Below are 24,403 nucleotides of genomic sequence, written 5' to 3'. Positions count from 1 at the left end.
GACTGGGGAAAAAAAAAAGACAGACGTATATCACGGCCTGCTGGAGTATAGTAAACACAGAAAACATTTTATAGGAACAATGTTGAAGATAGATATATTTGTTTTCCGAAGTTGCCGTCATTAAACAGAAACCAAGATGGAGATTTCGTTGCAACTAATTAGAAATTCGTCTTTCAGGTAGGTAATAAACGATCTTCGCACAAAATAATGTACGATACACGAGCGGTATGTTTGTTTTCATGTTCTCGGAAATTAAAAAAGCTCAACTACGTTTCTCTTTTTCAATCTTTTCCTCGAACATGAAAACGTCAACATACCGCTCTTGTAACGTATATTACTATTTCCTTGCATTTTTAAGTATGTCCTGATTGTACCTATGCAGTGTAAAATATTACCATGGCAACTAAAATTTATCAAAGCTAAGCCTGCATGGTATAGTCAAAGAACAAGGGACAATAAAAATGTAAGGAAAAACTTTTTGATGTCATTGTAACTACCAATATATAAAAAGAGAGAAATCGCAATTAACGAAAAAATAATAGAATAACGCCTTACAGAAGTTTGACCTATAAATAGAACGGTTTTAAAAAGATAATGGATTAATGATTAAATTTCATTATTGTAGCAATACAAATTGTAAACTTATCTCTACGAGTGTGATGAGTTCTATAAAATATAGGTAAAATAATTAACATAATATATAACATGCCTTCAGTTTTTCGCTCGTGAAATTGTATAAACGATTAAATTTTCTCCGTAATTGTTTCCCAACGAAAGAAAAAGACATGACTACAGTTTATACCCAAGATAATTTGTGATTTAGTTCCTGATGATGGAACAACTCATCAGACGTCTAATCCTTGAGATGACAAAAATAAGAAAAGTTATTTTACATAACTGTAGATCTAAAAAATCTCGGTATGGTCGAAATGCCCATGTATACTAGGGTAGAGTGAATCTATATATAGAATAAATTTTGTATCTGTTTTCTAAAGGTAATAGTTACAAAAATCTGTATTTTCACTTAACTTAGGAATGTGAAAAATATGGACTTTTTATATTCAATTTTTCAGGTGCCCCAAGGGCTTTGAGGTTTCTAAAAATTATAATTTTTTTACCTCTTTGTATATTTGTTCTATTATTTTATTTTTCATTACATAGCTAATGGATTGCAGTAAAATCACACATTTAAACTTTATTTGGAAGACTCCAAATTGGGGTTGCAGGATAAAGTATTTTTGAGGGGATCCAAGGGGACAAAATATATAAAATATGACAAAAATTCCATTTCAGCCCATTTATTTATTTAGTTAGAATTTATTCTTGTTTTCTGCTTCATTTCTTTCTGAGTGGTAACTAAATCAACAGGTCCAATTATCATCCTTCTTTCTGTTCTTTGCTCTAGTAAAACATTCTTTATTGTTTGTATTTATTTACACTGCAAGTGGGCACGCACCCGGTGGCAGTGGTATACACAATATAAACAATACACAATACATACAGTATACAATACAATTATATACACAATACAATGAGAATACACAATAAAATTTAACACAATAACTACAAATAATAATAATACATAAAATAACCTAATTAATAAGTGAACCTAATTTTACATTACAACCTACATATGTATAGGCCCTACACAAGTTTCACATTGGTACTGATAATAATCTTTCACTTTACTCTCATCTCACTCACTGTAGTGGCACTATGACGCATTTCACTTACACTTTAGGACACATTTCACTGACACTCTATAACACATTTCACTGACACTATAGAACACATTTCATGACGCTATAAATTATCACTGATCGGAACTATTCACTGCACTGTAAAACCATAATTTCACTGACTCACCACGCTTCACTGATACAACAGCTAAAATAAGACAAATACTTACACCCTTATGCATACTTATAAACACAATTATATTTAAGCTAAACATTTCTAGTCTAAGACCCTCTTACACGCTATTTTTAAATAATTTACAATTCAAACCGAGGGAGTAACTCGTCAGACTAAATAAATACATGTCATCTAAAAAATTAAATGTTAAATGTCACCTTAATTTTAATTTACACTATATACACAACTTTTTAAGTTATTCTTGAATCTCCTTAAGGAAGGACAGCCCTCAAAGACCGCTGCAGGTAGGTCATTCCAATCATTTATAGTTCTATTTAAAAATGACAATTTACCTACATCCGTTTTCTGTTTCCTACATTTGATTTTAAAATCATGATCGTTCCTACCATAGTATGTTGGCTTTTCTAACCGAGCTGTTATGTCTACCCATGCTGTCTGAACTAGATGTGCTCTATACAATGATATTATGTTCATTTTGGAACACGGCGGTCTTTATCACAATTAGGCCTACGCTATTATTTATTTATTTTTTTTTTTTTTTGCGTTTGCATATATCAAATAGTCTGTTTGCTTATTCTTTGAATTTTGCAATGTTGTCATTTTAGTTGTCGTCACTCTGTCGTTTCTTACAAGGTTTCATTAAGTTGATGTATTGATCATGGTAATCACGAATCAGTTGTAATATTCTTGTATGACTGACTTCCGGAATTTATGCCTTTATCTGGATTTCCTTAGTTTTGATAGCAACTCTTTCTCAAATCTCTCCAATAGTAAATTATTTTGATTCGAAGTCAGATTTTAATTCATTTTTGACCCATAGATAATATTTCATTACGTCATGATAGATAGGTAATTGTGATGGGTTCAGCCTCTCTGGCATTGCGAATACAGGGTAGAAGGTCAGATTTCCTGTATTAATTGGAAATATTCTGATTTAAATACCCTGTACATAAGAATAATGAATTTCCATTAATTTTATTATATTAATTATATCATACTTAAGAGTTTTCTTACAAATTGAGGTTTTTGTGACACTTCAAGATGAAACAACAGGGGACCAAAAATATGCCGAGTCTTTTAACATGTATTTTTTTAACATGTTCCTGGTACCCTGTTCAGATTAAATCACTGGAGAATGTTCTATCGCTAAAAAAACTAAACCTCAAAATTTTGTGAAAATTTCAAAATATGATGATTTTGGGGTACCTCTAAATACTAATCTAGAGAAAATATATTTCGCATTGTTATTTATGATATCACACCACAACTTTTCCCCAGTTCTACATTTTGATTCTATAAACTTCATATTTTCACTGCACCCTTGTGTATACTGCATGTTATCAATAAAAAGGCGTAAATCACTCAAATAACTTGTTTATTAACACATAAATTAGAATACATTCGTGTTTAGTGAATGAAAGTGGTAGCTCCGTATCCGTAACCCAGAGGAGCGGCGGCGTATGGCAGGGGGGCGGCGTGGACGGCGGGGGCAGCATATGCTACAGGAGCAACAGCAGGTGCCACTACGGGAGCAGCACGCACCACGGCAGGGGCGGCAGCATAGGTAGCAACGGCGGGGGCGGCAGCGTAAGTGGCGACGGCAGGGGCGCCGAGATATCCAGCCGAGACGGCGGAGATAGCGAGGGCAAGGACGACCTGGAGAGATAAAGCTTTTTTCAGTATCCACAGCCAAATAGAACAGTCGTAAGATACCTGATTTCAACATTTCGAGTTGACATGTTTAATTCTAATAAAGAGTTTTTTATAGAACACTCTGATAATAATAGAATTCAATAAAATAATTTTTCCATTCTGTTTAGAAAATATGTAACTTATACTTAAATTTTCACTGGTTTTTATAGGATTTATTTTCTTTTACTTCTTGTAATACATATTGATTTAAGTTGTAACCGTAACATTAGGCCTACTTTCAAAAATGTTAATATTATTAAGCCATTTCAGTGATTCATCTTATACCCTACTTCAATATTGACAAGTAGAATTAATGCCAAACGTTGCATTACAAGTTATAAAACTGAATTTGAGGCAATCTCAAAATTATTTAACGTCTTAACTCACATCTCCTAACAACCCGAACGTATAATATAAACTTGAGATTGCCCCTAACTTGTGATATGGGAGACAATGTGTGATTTGTGAGGCACAGTGTAGCCGAAGGGGTTATTTCCTCTTACAATTTATTTATTTATTTACAGTATTTATTTATTTTTATTTATTTGATTGTTTGTTTGTTTGTTTATTTGTTTATTTATTTATTTATTTATTTCTATTAGCACAGTTAAGGCCATAAAACTAGGTTTCTTCAAACGTGTAATAATTATAAAAGGTGGGTCAAAAGTCGCTTTCCCAATATTCGTTCTTAGGTTTCATACTTATACACATACACAGACGTCATAATAACGTGAATAAACGAATAGCTGGTGTAATAAGTGGTGGGTTGACAACCATGTTCGTGCGTCAGCTGTTTTTCCGATGTAATGTCTTGTTATTGTTGTTTTGTTTTATTGTGTTGGATTGCGTCTCTGTGCAATAACTGTTACCGTTTGGGAAAAGTGACTTTTAACCCATTCTGTGAAGACATACAGTCAGGTAACAGAGCTCAGATATGAACCACACCACTGCAACAGACTGACTTGAAATTCCCTTGCTATTTACCTCCACCCAAAACATATTTGGTTTGCATATCATACTTATGTTACTGCGTACCTAAGCACATTAGCTGACCTAAATGAAAACTATTACATCTTGACAAAATTTATATTTATCATAATTCGTTATATGTGCTAAATATTTTTTAAAAGTTTTGTTACTCTGATTTATTTATTCCAGCTTTCCTCAATTAAGGGCTGCCAAAAGACAAATCGTACTAAAGAAATTAAATTAACATAATTTTGAATTTTGAAAGGCTAATATGAAAATAGGTTACAAATTTTATAATACGCCCAAAAGGTATGACATTACATAACGTACAGATTTTTTTTTAATTGCGTAGCCCTTGGGAACTTAGTACTTTCAACCACTCTATTTCTCAAACTTCTCAACAAACTTACATACCGGTACGTATTATATGTACAGTTCAGTGAATGTGAGATTCATGATTCAATTTTACGTAAGCGTATTTAACTTGATTCAGCTCATATGATTTTTGAGATATGACGCTGTGTTACGTGCCAAAGAACTTACATTACAACATCCACTGACATGCAGTAAAATAAAATTCTCTATGGGGAATGAGAAATGAGATGAGGGTAACTAACTAGTGAAATTATGGTATAAAATTTATTTATTTATTTACTTATGAAAGTATTAAGATAAAACTTGTTCCAAAACAATCTTTTCTTACAAAAATTGCACTTGGAGTATGCGGTATTTATACTTGAGTACTAGTACAGAAAAGAGTTCAAGTATTACACAGGCTTATATTGAACACATGAGCTAATTGAAAATGTTCAGAAAATAGAGTGAATTTGGAAGTGAGATGTTTTATATGTCAAAACTGCAAAATGTATTTTGTGTGGTGTATGTTATTAATATAATTTTTTCTATAAAATTATTTCGTAGACTGAAAGAACTTCCCAACCATTCTTACGGAAACTTGACTTGTGTAAATTTATAGTAGAAACATTTTTGATACTAATTTTAAATTAATTAAATGCTTATTCGTTAAAATATCTCTAAAATAGTATTATTCAAGGCGATGCGCTACTGAAAATAGTCGAAGTTTGATAAATTATATATATATATATATATATATATATATATATATATATATATAGAGAGAGAGAGAGAGAGAGAGAGAGAGAGAGAAATAATTATACGTAAAGCAGTATTATTTTTATTAATGTTCGAACATTGAAGAAATTATCTTTCTTTTTTTACTAGTGAACAAATTAGAGTAGGGCATTGCTAATGCTCCGTTGCATAATATGCAGTGTTACCTTTAAGAAAAAATTAGATATGAACAAAATAATGTATATATTTTTTTTTAGAAATAGGACTTTTAATAAGAAAATGAAAAAGAAAAAAATTAATGTTGCTATAATATATCAATATATTAAATCCTTTGAATCTTTTGGCTTAACGAAAAATATAAAACAAATTACTCAGTGTTTTACATATTTACATTTGTTGTATTATTCTACAAACGTTTACACCCACCTGGGGGCATTATCAGGTACAATAGTGTTTATAATATCAAATATCTAAAATTAATTATAATTTTATTTTACTATGTATTGAGATATTGTTTTTGAATTTTTGTGTGACTCACATTTAGTAATTTACAATTCATTTTGATATGGTCAGCTAAGTCCAATACTAATGTTACTATATATCAATATATTAAATCTTTTCAATCTTATGGCATAATGCAAAATATAAAACAAATTACTCAGTGTTATATATATTTACATTTGTATTATTCTACAAACGTTTTCACCCTCCTTGGGGCATCACCAGGTACAATAGTGTTTACAATTGATTTTAGATATTTGATATTGTAAACACTATTGTACTTGATGATGCCCCTAGGAAGGTGAGAAAGTTTGTAGAATAATACAACAAATGTAAATATGTAAAACACTGAATAATTTGTTTCATATTTTGCGTTAAGCCATAAGATTGAAAATATTTAATATATTGATATATAACAACATTAGTATTGGGCTTAGCTGACCATATCAAAATGAACAGTAAAAAAATAGATTTAATATTTTAAGAAGTGTTTATGAGGAAAGGTTGAAATTTACAATGTATCATTATGATATTGATATACGTATTTGGCAACAATTTTAATCCTTTAGCTAAAAAATTGTAGATTTTAGAAATTTCAGTAGCGTATCGCCTTAAGTACAGGCAATCGCTATGACAACGTTAAATGGTGCAGAAGTACTCACCAGCTTGTACATGGTGAATAGAGTTGGTGTCTGTTAGTGCAGATACTCATAGCTAACCGTGTGTTGCGGGCTGTTTTATACCTCACAATTGCAGGGGTGGTGCCCAGTATGAGGGTCAAGACCACCGAGTCACGAGTGCCTTGCCGGGGGTAATGTTACTGTTGTTGCTGTGATATACCTTTGTTTAGTGATAAAGTGACCCAAGTGGACTTCCTAGTCCTCTATTTCTTGACCTTCATTGCCAAATTCTCTTAGAGCTGGTCTTTGAGTCTGTGCTGCTTTTAAATTACTGCAATAAATTACTACAGGTTATTTAGTTTTTACATCGGTGCAGTTTGTTAAATTATCACGCACTGATAAGACAATTGCTACCTGTTAATTGAATGTATGTCGAAATATCAACTTATACAATAAAATCCATTCACGCGTTTATGATTTTCGGTATTCTCAGACGGGAGCATTGCGAAAAAACATTATGATGTACTATATAATGGTGTAATTTGTTTTAGCATTAACTAATAGAACTATCATCGATCGTGGTCTACACAGTAGCTAATACGCTTGAAACCACGAATCTAATTTCTGCAATGGATACTTGTTCACTATCAATCTGATATCCTGTTCTGTCTTAGCTGGAGGTTCGTCATATTGGACTTCCATGATATGTCCTTGTGTAAATGTGTCTAGGTCTAAGAAAGGTTTAAAAATGGAATTGGGCCAAGGCTCGATATCAATCTATATGGCCGCAATTAAATAAAAGCCTATTTTACGTCAACTTACACGCCTTCTAATAAGTTTTCGACAAGTTCTTATTGTGGATTTCCATACGGTTTCGAATTCCCAACCATTTCATTATGAGGGGTGCTCTTCAATAACAAGGTGTGTGTAAGAAATGGGTTTTTGGCAGTAAGTAAAAGTAACATTGTTTTCATTAACAAAGAAAGGCCTTTGCAATCTGCGTTTTTGAATTAGTACTATTGATAGTTTATATGTATAGGTTTCATGTATTATTCGTCAAAATCTCATTATTGAATTTATTTGTTATTTTAATACATTAACAGTAAAGTACTCCGACTTAAGGCTCATTCACAATTAAAGATACTTGGTAACCTTGGAAATATAACAACGACGCCATTTCCTCATATTCTGTCGTATACATCAGCGCTCCACAATTGTGTACTGTTTGCTAATCACGTAAACATAAGCATGAAAGTTTGGAGTTTGCAAACTTTCATGTCAACATCTAACGGCAATGTTTATGTCAATGTTTATATGGATCATTGTGAATGATCTAATTTGATAACCTGGCCGCAAACTTCTGTGTTTATGTTACGGTTATGTTTAATTTTGATTGTGAATGGGCCTTTACCCTGTTATTGCGGTCATAAGATACAACTTGCCATGTTATTGCAGTCATATGATGCAACTTGCCATGTTATTGCACTCATATGATACAACTTGCCTTATTATTGCAGCCATACGATACAACTTGCCTTGTTATTGCAGCCATACGATACAACTTGCCTTGTTATTGCAGCCATACGATACAACTTGCCTTGTTATTGCAGCCATACGATACAACTTGCCTTGTTATTGCAGCCATACGATACAACTTGCCTTGTTATTGCAGCCATACGATACAACTTGCCTTGTTATTTCAGTCATAAGATACAGCTTGCCTTGTTTTTGCTGTCTACGATACAACTTGCCTTGTTATTGCACTCATACGACACAACTTGCCTTTTACTGCAGCCATACGATACAACTTGCCTTGTTATTGCAGTCATACGATACAACTTGTCTTGTTATTGCAGTCATAAGATACAACTTGCCTTGTTATTGCAGTCATACGATACAACTTGCCTTGTTATTGCACTCATACGATACAACTTGCCTTGTTATTGCATTCATACGATACAACTTGCCTTGTTATTGCAGTCATAAGATACAACTTACCTTGTTATTGCTGCCATACGATACAACTTGCCTTGTTATTGCACTCATACGATGCAACTTGCCTTGTTATTGCTGTCATACGATACAACTTGCCTTGTTATTGCTGTCATACGATACAACTTGCCTTGTTATTGCAGCCATACGATGCAACTTACCTTGTTATTGCACTCATACCATACAACTTTGCCTTGTTATTGCACTCATACGACACAACTTGCCTTTTACTGCAGCCATACGATACAACTTGCCTTGTTATTGCAGTCATACGATACAACTTGCCTTGTTATTGCAGTCATACGATACAACTTGCCTTGTTATTGCAGTCATACGATACAACTTTCCTTGTTATTGCAGTCATACGATACAACTTGCCTTGTTATTGTAGTCATACGATACAACTTGCCTTGTTATTGCAGTCATACGATACAACTTGCCTTGTTATTGCAGTCATACGATACAACTTGCCTTGTTATTGCAGTCATAAGATACAACTTACCTTGTTATTGCTGCCATACGATACAACTTGCCTTGTTATTGCACTCATACGATGCAACTTGCCTTGTTATTGCTGTCATACGATACAACTTGCCTTGTTATTGCAATCATACGATACAACTTGCCTTGTTATTGCAGTCATAAGATACAACTTGCCTTGTTATTTCAGTCATAAGATACAACTTGCCTTGTTATTGTACTCATACGATACAACTTGCCTTGTTATTGCTGTCAGAAGATACAACTTGCCTTGTTATTTCAGTCATAAGATACAACTTGCCTTGTTATTGTACTCATACGATACAACTTGCCTTGTTATTGCAGTCATACGATACAACTTGCCTTGTTATTGCAGTCATAAGATACAACTTACCTTGTTATTGCTGCCATACGATACAACTTGCCTTGTTATTGCACTCATACGATGCAACTTGCCTTGTTATTGCTGTCATACGATACAACTTGCCTTGTTATTGCAGTCATACGATACAACTTGCCTTGTTATTGCAGTCATAAGATACAACTTACCTTGTTATTGCACTCATACGATACAACTTGCCTTGTTATTGTACTCATACGATACAACTTGCCTTGTTATTGCTGTCATAAGATACAACTTGCCTTGTTATTTCAGTCATAAGATACAACTTGCCTTGTTATTGCATTCATACGATACAACTTGCCTTGTTATTGCTGTCATAAGATACAACTTGCCTTGTTATTTCAGTCATAAGATACAACTTGCCTTGTTATTGTACTCATACGATACAACTTGCCTTGTTATTGTAGTCATACGATACAACTTGCCTTGTTATTTCAGTCATAAGATACAACTTGCCTTGTTATTGTACTCATACGATACAACTTGCCTTGTTATTGCTGTCATAAGATACAACTTGCCTTGTTATTTCAGTCATAAGATACAACTTGCCTTGTTATTGTACTCATACGATACAACTTGCCTTGTTATTGTACTCATACGATACAACTTGCCTTGTTATTGCAGTCATACGATACAACTTGCCTTGTTATTGCAGCCGTACGATACAACTTGCCTTGTTATTGTACTCATAAGATACAACTTGCCTTGTTATTGCTGTCATACGATACAACTTGCCTTGTTATTGCAGCCATACGATACAACTTGCCTTGTTATTTCATATGCATGAGAACACTGCAGATTCTTTCTAAGGTTGCTAAGTGTAATAAGAGTTAAAATGTAATACATGAACATAAAATAATTTAAGAGTTGTACAGTATTGTGAAAATAAAGTTCAAGTCAAGTATGCAATACATTATATAAGAAAGTAGAATTTGTGTATTTTCTTGTACATCCAAGTAGGCCTACTTTTAGGTAGTGGGGGAAAAATATGAATTCTCAAAATCAAAATGAATCCAAAGCAATGGCATCACCTTATGAGTATTGTTACAGTATTACTTTCAAAACGTTTTCTTCACATTGATTTACGAAGGAATATTTTGTATCATAGACATCGGATTTTTAGTCACTAAAAATTGCAGTTTTAGGCGCCTAAAATAAGCTCAAAATTTGTAAAATTAGGCTCTATTTTAATGACAATAGGCATTTTAGGCACATCAAGGTATCATACTTATTTCTTTCACTGAAATTTTTAGTTATACACTAAAATACGCACAAAAAAGTATGTTTAAACATTAAAAAAGAATACTATATTATATTTATAAACAGAGCTGCACAAATTTAATATATTGAAACTAATGAAATAATGATTATTGATATCAAGATTACTCATTTTAAGTTATTGAAATTCAGTTCCATTCTCAGACTTTATTATAATTATCTGCACAGTACACCACCAGAATTTTTTCTAAATTCTCCACAGTTAACCTTTGCCTTTTGTCACTGAGAATCATTTTGAAAGCAGGCGCAAAAATACAAAGTTCCACTTATTGTTGCATTTCCTGGTAGTGTTAACACTAGGAGGACCATTCTTTTAAATATTTTGTAACGGTTTACCCTACTAATTCGCAGTTTTACGACTTTTCATAAATATTTCAAAAACACTCTTTCTCCAAAAATTGTGATTTTATTATGACACTCTGAAGGGCAGTACAGCTAATCGGTTTGAGACCGAAAACAGGCATTTTTATAGTATAGTATATCTCTGAATCGGTAGCAGCACATGTTGTGATTGTTGCCTGCTTCAAAACTAAGGTTGGTTCTTTGTCGGCATTTATGCCTCCAAACATGTTAAATTCGGTGAAATCTATTGCGAGTGTCGTGAGATTCAAAACATTTTGTTTCCTTTATCAATGGTTTCATGGCCGGTGTGAAGCAAACTTTCCACTTTTTAAATGCCTTAAATTTCGCAGTGAATGCATGTATAAATTATAAAAAGTAAGAGTAAAATGCGAAACTTTACAGTGAGTTAGGCATTTTTAGGCGAATATTAACAAATTAGGCTCTAATAACCGTTTTAGGGCATTTTAGGGCACTATAAAACTCTTTGAATACCTTTCAATTTCCATGAAACACAAATATTAATAATTATTTTTACTTTTCTCCTAAAGAAACAAAATAGGTATTTGCCCTAGAATCCGATGTCTGATCATCATATAGTATTCACTAAAGGATATGCTATTGGAGCTGAATGACAGCTGTGAGCAGTATGGGATGAAGATAAATGCAAGTAAGACGAAGAGCATGGTCTTAGGAAAAAAATACAGAAGATAAACTTGCGAATTCTAAATGAGGCAGTAGAGCAAGTGGACATCTTCAAAAACTTGGGGTGTACTATAAGCAGCAACATGTGCTGCTGTCAGGACTTCAAAAGGAGGATAGCAATGGTCAAGGAAGCTTTTAATAAAAAAGAAACATCTTTTGCGGACCTCTGGAAAAAGAATTAAGGAAGAGACTGCTGAAGTGCTTTGTATGAAGTGTGGCATTTTATGGGGCGGAAACATGGACATTACGACGAAGGGATTAGAAGCGACTAGAAGCACTTGAAATGTAGGTATGGAGAAGAATGGAACATGTGAAATGGACAAAAAGAATAAGAAATGAAACTGTGTTGGAAAGAGTGAGTGAAGAAAGAATGATGCTGAAACTGATCAGAAAGAGGAAAAGGAATTGGTTGGGTGACTGGCTGAAAAGAAACTGCTTACTGAAGGGTGCACTGGAAGGAATAGTGAACAGGAGAAGAGTTCGGGATAGAAGAAGATATCATATGATAGACGACATTAAGATATATGGATCATATGCGGAAACAAAGAGGAAGGCAGAAAATGTGAAAAATTTGAGAATGCTGATTTTGCAGTGAAAGACCTGCCCTTAGGCAGAACATTAAATGAATGAAATTATTCCAGCTCGGATTCATCACATTCAGAATCTAGTGTCCTTGACCTATGTGCAGCTTGGAAAAGCGTCTGATAGTACTCTCTCTCCCTTCAGTGGCGTCTGAACGTTTGCACCGACACTAGATTTCTCTAATGTCTACGTAACGAAACTGCGACATAGTCATATTATAAGCTGTGCAAAAGCAGTAAGACATTTCACACTGGCCACCAATGCGATGAAACAGCAAAATAAGTGTTTCTAATGGTGGCGACTATACCGAGGTATGTGTACATACCTTGTTATTGTAGGGCACCTCCTCAATTGATTTCATGACTATTTGTTTGAAATTTTGTGAATGCTGGTATTAGACAACAAATGAAGGGAATTAGCTCTGTGTTTTACTTAGATAGTGAATAATAGTAGTTTATAGTATAAGAGAATAAAATCCGTTTACTCTCGGGTGCTATACAATATTTGTCCATTAAAAATTAAGAATTAGCCACGAAATCCCGTAAAGGGCAAGAACCTCCTAACTATGCGGGTGGCTTTTCAAGCAGTTCTTGGTTAGCCACTCCGGGAATGGTGGTCACTGAAGGGTCCACTATTCAATAGTCACTGCTTGGGTTGCAAGACACTTTATGGAGAGCTTCCATTCACCATAGATGGCCGAATCTTGATCTAAGTTCATCTGCCCACCTTGTCTTCTGGCTTCCAGCGTTGCATTTGCCAATCCTTGGGTCCCGTGTCGTAAGGATGTGTGTCCACCGGTTCTCGTTGAGACGCATCACGTGCCCTGCCCATTTCTTCTTCAGCTTGTCGGCCGTTTTGCTTCGTCTTTGTTTGGCTGCTTATGTCTTTGTTACGTAGTCTGTGTCTGAGTGTGATGTTCAGCATCTTCCTCTCCATTTTTCTTTGGCACTTTCTCAGCATGTCCCGCTCTCTTATTTTACCCATTACTAGTATCTAAATTTCATTATTGGTATCTAAATTCAATTTTAAAATATACATCTTTTCTTTGTAATGTGTTGTTCATGAAGAAGTTATAAATGAATGAATGTATGGATTTTATTGTTGCCATTGTGTTTGTTATAATGGGAACAGTTTTTAATTCCCAGCAGCGAATTAAAAACTTTTAATTCAGTGCTATGAATAAAGTCATTGTTTACGTTGCTAAGGACGACGAAATAGAGACCAGTTTAGATATCAGTCATGGATAAAATAATTTATTAGAACTAACTCACACACAGTTTTTTCTTGTCATCTTCACTCCTGATGATTAAATCTGCGTTAATTATTTTGTTATAACAAATAGATCCCTTTCAGACATAAGTATTCTTCTGTAGTACGTGTATTTATTAGATAAACATAGTTTTAAAGAGATCATTCTTACGATTACAGCTGTGTGGTATAAACATTTGTTTGACATCATTTAAACTCAGGAAATGAGAAATAATTTTAATAAATCATTAGTTTGGTCTAACAGCTTTAAATATAGCCCTTATTGGAGTAAAAATTAAGATAGTTAATATGTAATGTTGAAAGTAATCGTTGGAGAATTAAAAAAAAAATTAACAATGTGCCGCAAATATTAAGGATGTCCAATTACTTGAAAATCTTTAAAATTATTTTTTTTTCGACATTACACTCGTAACTCTTCATCACTTCGTACAACGAAGTGCAAAGGTAACAAGTAGATGCCCTCATCCTGTTGAATTGTCTGCGTCTGATGAAAGAATTGTTTCTTTTTTCTCTCGCTTTTATTTATACTCGCTATATAACATCTTTGGTCATATCGCGAGTTAATCTTTGGGTGAAATCCGAAGGCCTGTGTACTATTGTTGAGACTGGTTCTATTGTTGTGAACTAGATGACGACTGTATATGTATTACTGATTTGTTATGGATATGATTTCGGTGATGAATGAGGCCGGTGATATTCAGGGATATTGTGGCCCGAATTTCCTGGCATTAGCTTTACGGTTGAGGAAAAACCCTGAAAAACCTCAACCAGGAAATTCAACCCGATCGGGAATCGAACCCGGGCCCTCTGCGTAAGAGAGCAGCATGCTGACTCCTACACCACAGAGGTGGTCTAAAAAAATAATTGTTATACATGTATGTTTAAAGGTTTATAGTATCATTAGAAACATCTTGAACATTACATAATCTGTTTATTTCGATTATTATATAAGTGGAATTAATCGTGGAGAATTTAGCCTTTCGACAGGCATTGCCAGAATCTCATCTCATGTTCGGTTTTGTTAATGTTAATTATGTAGTCAGTCAACTTTATCCATTAATAATGTGGATGGAATACTACAATTTTCTTTTAAAAATAATCGATATTTATTAGAAAACGTAGGAAAGGACGATTCAATTAAAATCAGTTCTTAAAAATGCTTCCGGGGTTTTGTTACGTATCGTTAGCATTTCCATCGCTTTTATCAGTGCCCTGTGTTTTGTAATTTCTTTATGTTTATTCCATTTTCCGTTCATCGTCATTGTTACCCCTAAGTAAACAAAACTTTTCACGTTGTTCAGTGCTCGGCCTTCGTATGTCCAAGCCTCCGTTTTACTCTAAACACATCCGTTCTTAAAGGTCATAGTCCTTGTCTTTTCAGTATTTACCTTCAATCCCCAGTCCCTTGTGTACGTATATTTGAAGCTTGACAAGTCCTTTCTGTAATCCCTTAATCGTCAGCATACAGACGTGGACAAATTATTAGACTAAAACGTTTTTCTTGCTTTTATCAGTGCCCTGTGTTTTGTAATTTCTTTATGTTTATTGCATTTTCCGTTCATCGTCATTGTTACCCCTAAGTAAACAAAACTTTTCACGTTGTTCAGTGCTCGGCCTTCGTATGTCCAGGTCTCCGTTTTACTGTAAACACATCCGTTCTTTTCAGTATTTACCTTCAATCCCCAGTCCCTTGTGTACGTATATTTGAAGTTTGACAAGTACTTTCTGTAATCCCTTAATCGTCAGCGTAGTATAACAATACTTGAATATTCACGTCCCTAATGATGGAACGTCAATGTCCTTTCTTAACATAATCTCCGTTATGTCGTCAATAAACAGGTAAAAAAGTAAGGGAGAAAACTGGAAAAGCTTTCAGATACTCTGTCTATTCGTACATAACACAAAACTCTACTTCATCATATATCTCCTGAAGCGCCCTAATCATCTTACCCGACATCCCTTTCGTCCATAACTTATACCAAAGTTGATATAATATACAAAACAAGGAGGAAGAATGTAGGAATTATTGGGGAGAGGATAACAGGTGTTTCGAAATGTAAGCAAAAATAACAATTATGCAAGTATTGTGTCCTATCGTAAATCAGGCTGAAGTTAAAGACTCGTGATTTCACGGAACATTTTATATCAACAGAGAGGGGGGGGGGGGGGAACACCGAAAACAAGTTTCGCCCGAGGCTCCGAAATAACCAAGGCCGGTCCTGAGAGATCGAACAAGATTGCTGCTTCTTGAACTACACCTGTTAACTGTCAACTTTTACTTCTCATCAACGCTATATAATTACAACTAAATAAGCTATTAATTTCGGAAAGAGGACAGATCATTTTGTTCCAACACTGTTTATGATAACATTTACAAACTTGTTAAAACGTTTGTTAAGTTTCTCATAAAAAAACAAGTCAGAGTTTTCATCACAACCTGACGACTGGAGGTATAACTTAACTATGTGCGTGTTTTTCTATGTGGATTTGTGATGATTTAGAATAATGCTGATTATCAAATTTGTGTACTATGTACACTATACAAGTTATTCCTTATTTTAAGTATTGAGGACTTAAGTACAGTACTGACAAAATGATTTCCTGTTTGAGTGCAGCAGCAAATTTTACTATCTACACCATGTGGATATAGAGAGAAAAATTTATACGGTATCGGGTGGAGTTCCTGGGTAACTCAGTTGTTAGAGCGCTGGTACGTTCTACCAGAGGTCACGGATCGATACCCGGAACAATTTTTCCCTTGAAATTATTCAAGTCTTCTTCACCTGAAAAACTAGACTTGCATAATATATATATATATATATATATATATATATATATATATATAATATATACGTTACTGTAGGTACGTTAACAGAAAACCACAACTCCAAGTCACACAGAGTTTGTGTGCACTCGATGCGGGTCTCTGGAGTCTTGTCAGCCCACTCAAGTTGTGTGGATATAAAGGGAAAAAATTGAGACGGCGTCGATGGAGTTCCTGGGTAGCTCAGTTGGTAGAGCACTGGTACATTCAACTAAAGGTCCCGGGATTGATACCCGGCCCCGGCACAATTTTTCCCTTGACATTATTCAAGTCTGCTTCACCGGGAGCTTCACCTGAAAACAAGACTTGCATTACATGAATTGTTGAAAATAACATTTTATTTATATATTTTTTTTAAGTTTAAGAAAAGTATCTTGTTATTCTGTGTGTTCAAGTAAACCTGTATTTTGGGTCAGATAAATAAATTCACTTCAGGTAATAGGCCTATGTACTTTGCTTTTTTTTTAACGGAATTCGCGGTGTTTTTTATACATCTAGCAACTATTCTTCATAAGACATAGGCCTGTAAGGAAGTTCAATTATAGGATATTTCAGTTCAAATAAGCCATGACTTTCAGTTGTTCTCAGTTACCTGACGATTATCTTGCTGTCAGTCATTCGTTAAAACTAAAGATGCTATTCAGGTAGATTGAAATGACGATATGGCGAAATAGTACAATATAGGCACAAGAAAATAGCAAGGGTGAAAGAGGGGTGAAAAAGTCTAACGTATGTCCTCTGCGTGACTAATTCTTTTACAGCTATGCCAACAGGATGACTTTATGAATTACTATCTGGCAATGTGGTATTTGGAACCTCATTAGCATTACATGATTGAAGAGAAGGGTGAAGGTGAGACCAGCGAATAAGGATTATAAAGAATGGACACTGAGCGAATTTTCCTGTGTTTTGTTTCTCTGTGCGCCAGCGTTTAGTTCTACTTTCAAGCGCTAGAGGTTAGTGTAATCGAGCATAGGCTAAGATAATAATTGAGAATAGAGTTGAGACACAGGATTCAAACATCGCCTGCCTTATTGCATAATCCAGTAACGCTTTGCTTCAAATAGTTTCAAGTTAACAGCTTTTCCTTATTTCTCAATGACGAACTAGTTGTAATAATTATTTTTTATATTTCATATATAATAAATTATATTATAAAATAATATAATACATTATAAAATTATGTATCAAATTCGTTTGATATTTGTATATAATATAATATATGTATATGGTTTTACTTCTCATAAGAGTTTTGTTTTTCCATTTCCAGTGCTATAAAATCATTACATATTTTAATTGTTGTTGGGGTCAACGTCTCAACTCTCATTATAAAGTAACTCTAGAGTCTAGACATTACAGTTAATGACGGATTTATTATTTTATGGATCCAATTTATTTTATTTGAGTACATAATGTTCTTAGATGTATTAATTATATGTGTTATATTTCCGCTGTGTCCACTGATAGCTGGTGTGATGTCAGCGCCAACTCTAGGGAGAAAGCAAAATCTCACGCTCTAGCTGCTTTGAAGGTCATTGAAATCAGTCCGGCTACATCAAAGGTGCCGACGCGAAGTGTCCATTCTTTATAATCCCTATTCGCTGGTGAGACCGACCAGCAACAATTTGGTCATATTCCTAAAATTCTTTTGTCTTTGTGTTTAGACAACTTATTGCTTAAGTTTGTAATTTAAGTTAAATTAAGGGGTTAGGTACAGCTTACAACAGTAACATTTCGGAAATAGTCAACATTTTTTTCCTCCATTACTGTATATTGTACAATAATGAAAAATAGTGTGTGTAAAACACTATCCTTCTGGTATAATAAAAAAAATATTGTTACGATTAAAAAAATTGTTTTTCAAAATTCATTTCATTGTGTAGTGATGAAGCGTTTCCTACATAACTCAAAAACTGTCCAACATTCTGTGATGAAATTTTTTGTGTGTATTTATGCAAGATCACTTCTGTAACTTTGTCAGATTGTCTGATAAAAAATAAATTCATTTTTAAAAAATGGCCAAATATCAATATTTTCTTCTAACACAAAATTAAATATATATATATATAATTTATTAAGGAATGTAGTTGAAAGAGCATGATATTGTAAAGAAGCGTTTCGGCAATAAAATAAAAGAGAGAAAACGTGAAAAATTTAACAAGGTTATGTGTTATGAGGGAAACGCTTCATCACTGCACAGTGAACTGCCACCGTTTTGAATTTTGAAAAAAAAAAAATATATATATATAAATAATTTTTTTAATCATATATATTTTTTTCATATAGCAGAAGGACAGTGTTTTACACATACCAATTTTCATTTTTGTACAAGATGCAGTAATGAAGGAAAAAAATGTTGAATATTTCCCAAAATTTTACTGCTATAAGCTATACCTAACCCCTTAAATACATTCGTAGTTCTTGTGAACATGATGACATAGCATTTATTGGTCATATAAATGCATGTTTTACCAGATTTCAGCATGAACTTATATTTGACCAAAAATGACATAAAACACTTTTTTTTTTTTTTGGAAAAATTACGTGTAATAATTTTAACAGTTTTCCAAAGTATTATTTACATGTTTTGTGTCAATAATAACAACAGATTTTGTTTGTGTTTGGTTACACATTTTGAATTTCTTTCTCTTAGAAGTATTTATGGTTAAATAAAGTTTGAAGGTAAACTAATTCGCTAGAAGTAAGTTGTCAAAACACAAAAAGAAAAGAATGTTAGGAATATGGCCAGATTGTAGCTGGTCGGTCTCAGCTTCACCCCTTTACCCTTCCCTAACATGTGATGTTAAATAGGTTTCAAATCCGCTGTTGCCAGGTAGTAATTCATAAACAGTCAATCACCCTGTTAGCATAGCTGTAAAAGAATTAGTCACGCAGAGGACAGACGAACATTTTTCACCCTTATCCACTCTTGCTATTTTCTGCTGCCAATACTTTGGGTTAATATAAAACAAATTGTAGAATTGTAAATAAATTAATTTTTGAACTAAATTTTGGAAAATATTTAATCTGCTTTGTTTCAGATTTCTAATTTTTATGACATATTTTGGTATTTTCAGAGCATAAGTGCATGCATATTTTCAGAGTTTTTAGGTCGCAGATATCCCAGCGCTAGTAATAGTAGTTATTAATATCACAGATGATGGTAACGGTATTAAATAGTAGAGGTTTTTCAGTGTCTTTCACCTAATGCAATGAAACATATCTGCGGAACGAAAAGTACTTGTTAAAAGCAGACGCAATTCTATTTCAAAGCATTACGTAAAGATGTTGGATCCAACTATAAAATAGCTGAAAAGAGAGTAGCTTGTGATAGGGATCGAGTCAGGAGTTGTGAAGTATGACGCAGGAGATAATCAGCACCGTGTTTTTCGTTAGAACTAAAATAAATTAGCTGCATCGTACATTTGCAACTGATCCTTACGGGATAGCATACAGAGATATTCTCTTCTGTAGCCCGCTGTGATCGTCTCGTCCCTTGTCATGAATACTGATCTCCGTATGAAGTCATTGGAACTGTGTGATATTTAGAAGACAGAAGTTGTGGACTCTTGATTTGGATTGCACAGAATCGCTTTAATTTCGAAAATCGATAAACAAGTCTGTATAAAGTGCAGACGTCATCGTCGGCTCGATTGTTGTGAGAGCTCACATGACTCTTACGTGACTGCGTCTGCTTGGCACTGCATACACGTGAGGCACCGGAACACCAGCAGAGCCAGAAAGGGGCAGGGCATAGTTGCGCCCCACGGTCAGATAAGATGTAGCAGATAAAAAAGGGTCCCTGTTTTGTGGGCATAGTTGCGCCCCTTTCCCATCAGGTAGAGGAAAGTCGCATGGCATAGTTGCACCCCGATGAAATAGGTAGAGAAAAAGACATTACGGAAAACTCTAACCTCGTAATCAACCAACCTTATTGATTTCTTATTCGATTTAATATTCATTATCGATACCGTTAAAATGAACACCATGAAGTTGGCAGTACTTTATTAACTGTTTTTCTACTGTTGATGCAGTGACTATCAATAGCCTACCGTTAAAATGAACACCAGGAAATTGGCAGTACTTTATTAACTGTTTTTCTACTCTTGATGCAGTGATTATCAATAGCCTACCGTTAAAATGACCATGAAGTTGGCAGTACTTTATTAACTGTTTTTCTACTGTTGATGCAGTGATTATCAATAGCCTACCATTAAAATGAACACAATGAAGTTGGCAGTACTTTATTAACTGTTTTTCTACTGTTGATGCAGTGATTATCAATAGCCTACCATTAAAATGAACACCATGAAGTTGGCAGTACTTTATTAACTGTTTTTCTACTGTTGATGCAGTGATCATCAATAGCCTACCGTTAAAATGAACACCATGAAGTTGGCAGTACTTTATTAATTGTTTTTCTACTGTTGATGCAGTGATTATCAATAGCCTACCGTTAAAATGAACACCATGAAGTTGGCAGTACTTTATTAACTGTTTTTCTACTGTTGATGCAGTGATTATCAATAGCCTACCATTAAAATGAACACCATGAAGTTGGCAGTACTTTATTAAATGTTTTTCTACTGTTGATGCAGTGATTATCAATAGCCTACCGTTAAAATGAACACCATGAAGTTGGCAGTACTTTATTAACTGTTTTTCTACTGTTGATGCAGTGATTATCAATAGCCTACCGTTAAAATGAACATCATGAAGTTGGCAGTACTTTATTAACTGACATATTCAACTGAGTGATGAGACGGTTCCTCGTATAGGATAAGGAGGTTTTGATTAGATTAGTATTTCGTGTTAATATTCTCATATGGATAGTAAGTATGGGGCGTGTAAGTAAGTTTCAGAATGTGAGACGGAAGTAACAGGTGGACAGGAAGACCGAAGCCAAGCTAGGCGGACAGGAAACATGTGTCCAGGCGTGGAGTTGACTGATGAGGGAATGTATGGACTTTGCCTGCGGGTGGTCAGTAAGATGACGCCAAGCCAGGTTCCAAAAGAGATGATCTGGTATATGTCAGAGAATTGTCAGGACGCCGGAAGTAAGGAGATGTTCTAGTTAACGAACAATTTTTGAAGTACGCGTCTTAAGTGACGTAAGTGTAATCATGGCCAATCAGGATTCTTAATAGAGACACGTGATATATAGATAGGAGGGCGAAATTGTATGTTTGGTGGTTGAAAGTAGAGGATAGATTTGGCAGATACACAGAAGGCAGATAGACAGTGTTCGGAGAGGTCACACTCCACATATTCTCGGCAAACCTAACTCGGAAGTATAACAATTTACGGACTTAGAATTTTTTAGTGGGTGTAGTAATAAGTCGTGTGTTGCATTATTATTATAAGTCTGAATTCTTTCCTCTCATCACGTTATCAACTGTCCGTTATATTACTGGTGTTTTATAGTACAAAATATATAATTACGTGAACTCAGAAATTAGTATACCAACTTGCGGGAAGTGAGAGCGAGATATTATACACTTGGACGCGCATTTCTGCTAATCTGAAACGAACACTTAATAATAATAAACGTTTTCATAGTTCTTACCAACAACTTCTGGTGTGCGCCTACATCATTTCAACCTACGAGCACGTCTCCCAAACCCCATGTCCCGACCGTTTTTGCAGCTGACCTGGGAATCTCATACCTCTACCGGAGTAATCTCGAGGAGGCTGGCGCCCAAATTAATCAGTGTATATAGTTAATTATTGACATCGACGTGCCATCCTTGAGATACTTTCCATATACGACTGAGCTGGCAGCCGAGGGCGACGACGACCAACAACGAGGTCCGACCGCTGCATATTTCGGCGCCCCAACGAAGGCCACGACCGCCTCAGTGAGTAGTTGGAATATGGGGCCTTAGCAGTCTTTGACATTTTATTAGTGATTTTCACACCGTCTGTGGCGTATAGTGAGGTTAATTTAAAATGAATGTTAAGTTTAGTGCAAAGGGAAAAGAGTTAATAATTCACAATGGTTCTAAGTTTCAATTTTCGAAACCCTGTACCGTAGGGTTAAGTATCGATGTAGAAACAAAAAATGCAGTTCATTTATTGTGTGTGATCGATAATAAAGTGTTATTTTAAATAGCAAAATTGATCATACGCTAGGCCTACCTGATTTCAATGCAGCTATCACTGTAATATTTTTAAGTAATTTATTTGTTTTATGACAATCACTTTCGTCTGTACTATGCCCATCGGGGCGCAACTATGCCATGTCCATTCTGCTACCTGATTTCTTCGGGCGCAACTATGTCATGTCCCTTCTGCTACCTGATTTCTTCGGGGCGCAATTATGCCATGCCTAGGTCTCCCAATTGACTGAGGGGCGCAACTATGTCATACCGCCAGAAAGTGTTAGGAACAAGAATTCATTAATGCGATGTAGTGATTGGTTGGAATGAAAGCAAGCGGTCAAATAGTATTACTGTAAAACAACCAAAGTTGCTTATTATGAACAAAACAGAGAATTACAGTACATACCTCTCTATCTACAGTACATACGTGGAATAGAATAGAATATTTTATTTTCACTGGACGAGTTACGGCCATAAGGCCTTCTCTTCATCAACCAGTCTCAATCAATACAATTGTGACATACATATTTAAATTATATATAATTACGATACACTAAAGAGTCTACAGTAATATCCTTCAATTGAATTTCAACGACTAGTAATTACGTGTTTACTTGATTTTAGATAAAGTCTATACGAAAAAGTAATAGTTTATGAGCTCATATGATACAATTCAATCTATATGCAATGTAGATTTATAATTACGTTGAGTTAGATGGTTTCTTCCGAGGTTTTACCCAGCCGTGGGACTGATGCCGAATGGTCTATGGCGTGTCCTCGGCCTCACTTCATTTCACCCCCTTTGATCTGATTACCTGGTTAGGTTTTTCCGAGGTTTTCCCCAACCATAGGGCAAATTCCAGGTAATCTTTTGGCGAATTCTCGGGCCTCACCTCACCTCACTACATCTCGCCAAAATATTGTAAAAAATTGTAGAAAGTTGTAAAATGTTAAAATTGTAAAAAAATTGTAAAAATTGTAATTGTAATCTTGTAACATTTTGACTTGTTCCACATCTTGACCTACTGGTCACACTTTATTATGCTTTTTCCTTTCTTTCTCTATGTTATATACTCGTATTATGTCTGATTTATACTTACTTGTTGTTTACGCTATACGACAACTGAAACTGTATGAGATAATGAATATGAAGATGTCTTGTGGTAAGGTGTAATGAACATATTGTTTTATTGTAATGAGACCTGGTACTTAACACATATGCGGATAAATTTTGTAAACCAGAAGCCAAGTAATACATACATACATACATACATACATACATACATACATACATACATACATACATACATACATACATACATACATACGCCTACATACATATATAGATTCCATATTCTCATACTTGAACAGCACAAGTGCATTTATTTTAGCTTGTATTCGAACCCACGCCCATACATTCCACGTAGCATTAAATCTTACCTAATGAGCTACATTTTAATACATTGCTTGCTATTTCCATTGTTCGTTAGTAGAATATTCGTCCAGTGTAACAAGATCAGTATCGGGTGTTGTAAAATAAGTCCACACGTGCTATTTCATCTTACCAATATATGCACATGATCAAGGTGGTGATAATTAATTCTACAGAAATGTGCATATAGATAGATCGTTACATGTAAGTCATATAACAAAGGCGGTGCACCCGGATTCGATCTGTTTG

At 34.6% G+C, this 24,403-nt stretch overlaps 1 protein-coding gene and 1 long non-coding RNA gene across 2 annotated transcripts in view; one reads left to right on the top strand and one right to left on the bottom strand.

The window, feature by feature from the left end:
* LOC138713962 (cuticle protein 16.5-like) overlaps positions 1-6,875 on the bottom strand; it is a 39,129-nt gene extending 32,254 nt beyond the window's left edge. The window contains exons 1-2 of the mRNA XM_069846542.1: positions 6,792-6,875; positions 3,289-3,531 (exon numbers count right to left, since the gene is read on the bottom strand). Of these exons, the coding sequence (XP_069702643.1) occupies positions 3,289-3,531; positions 6,792-6,803 (255 nt within the window). The 5' untranslated portion in view covers positions 6,804-6,875. The remainder of the gene's footprint in view (positions 1-3,288; positions 3,532-6,791) is intronic.
* LOC138712959 (uncharacterized) overlaps positions 1-24,403 on the top strand; it is a 491,061-nt gene that overhangs the window by 60,045 nt on the left and 406,613 nt on the right. The gene's annotated exons all lie outside the window — the stretch shown is intronic.

The sequence above is a fragment of the Periplaneta americana genome, chromosome 14 (assembly GCF_040183065.1).
Source record: "Periplaneta americana isolate PAMFEO1 chromosome 14, P.americana_PAMFEO1_priV1, whole genome shotgun sequence".
Taxonomy (NCBI): Eukaryota; Metazoa; Arthropoda; class Insecta; order Blattodea; family Blattidae; genus Periplaneta; species Periplaneta americana.
This window is presented reverse-complemented; position numbering and strand designations above follow the sequence as displayed.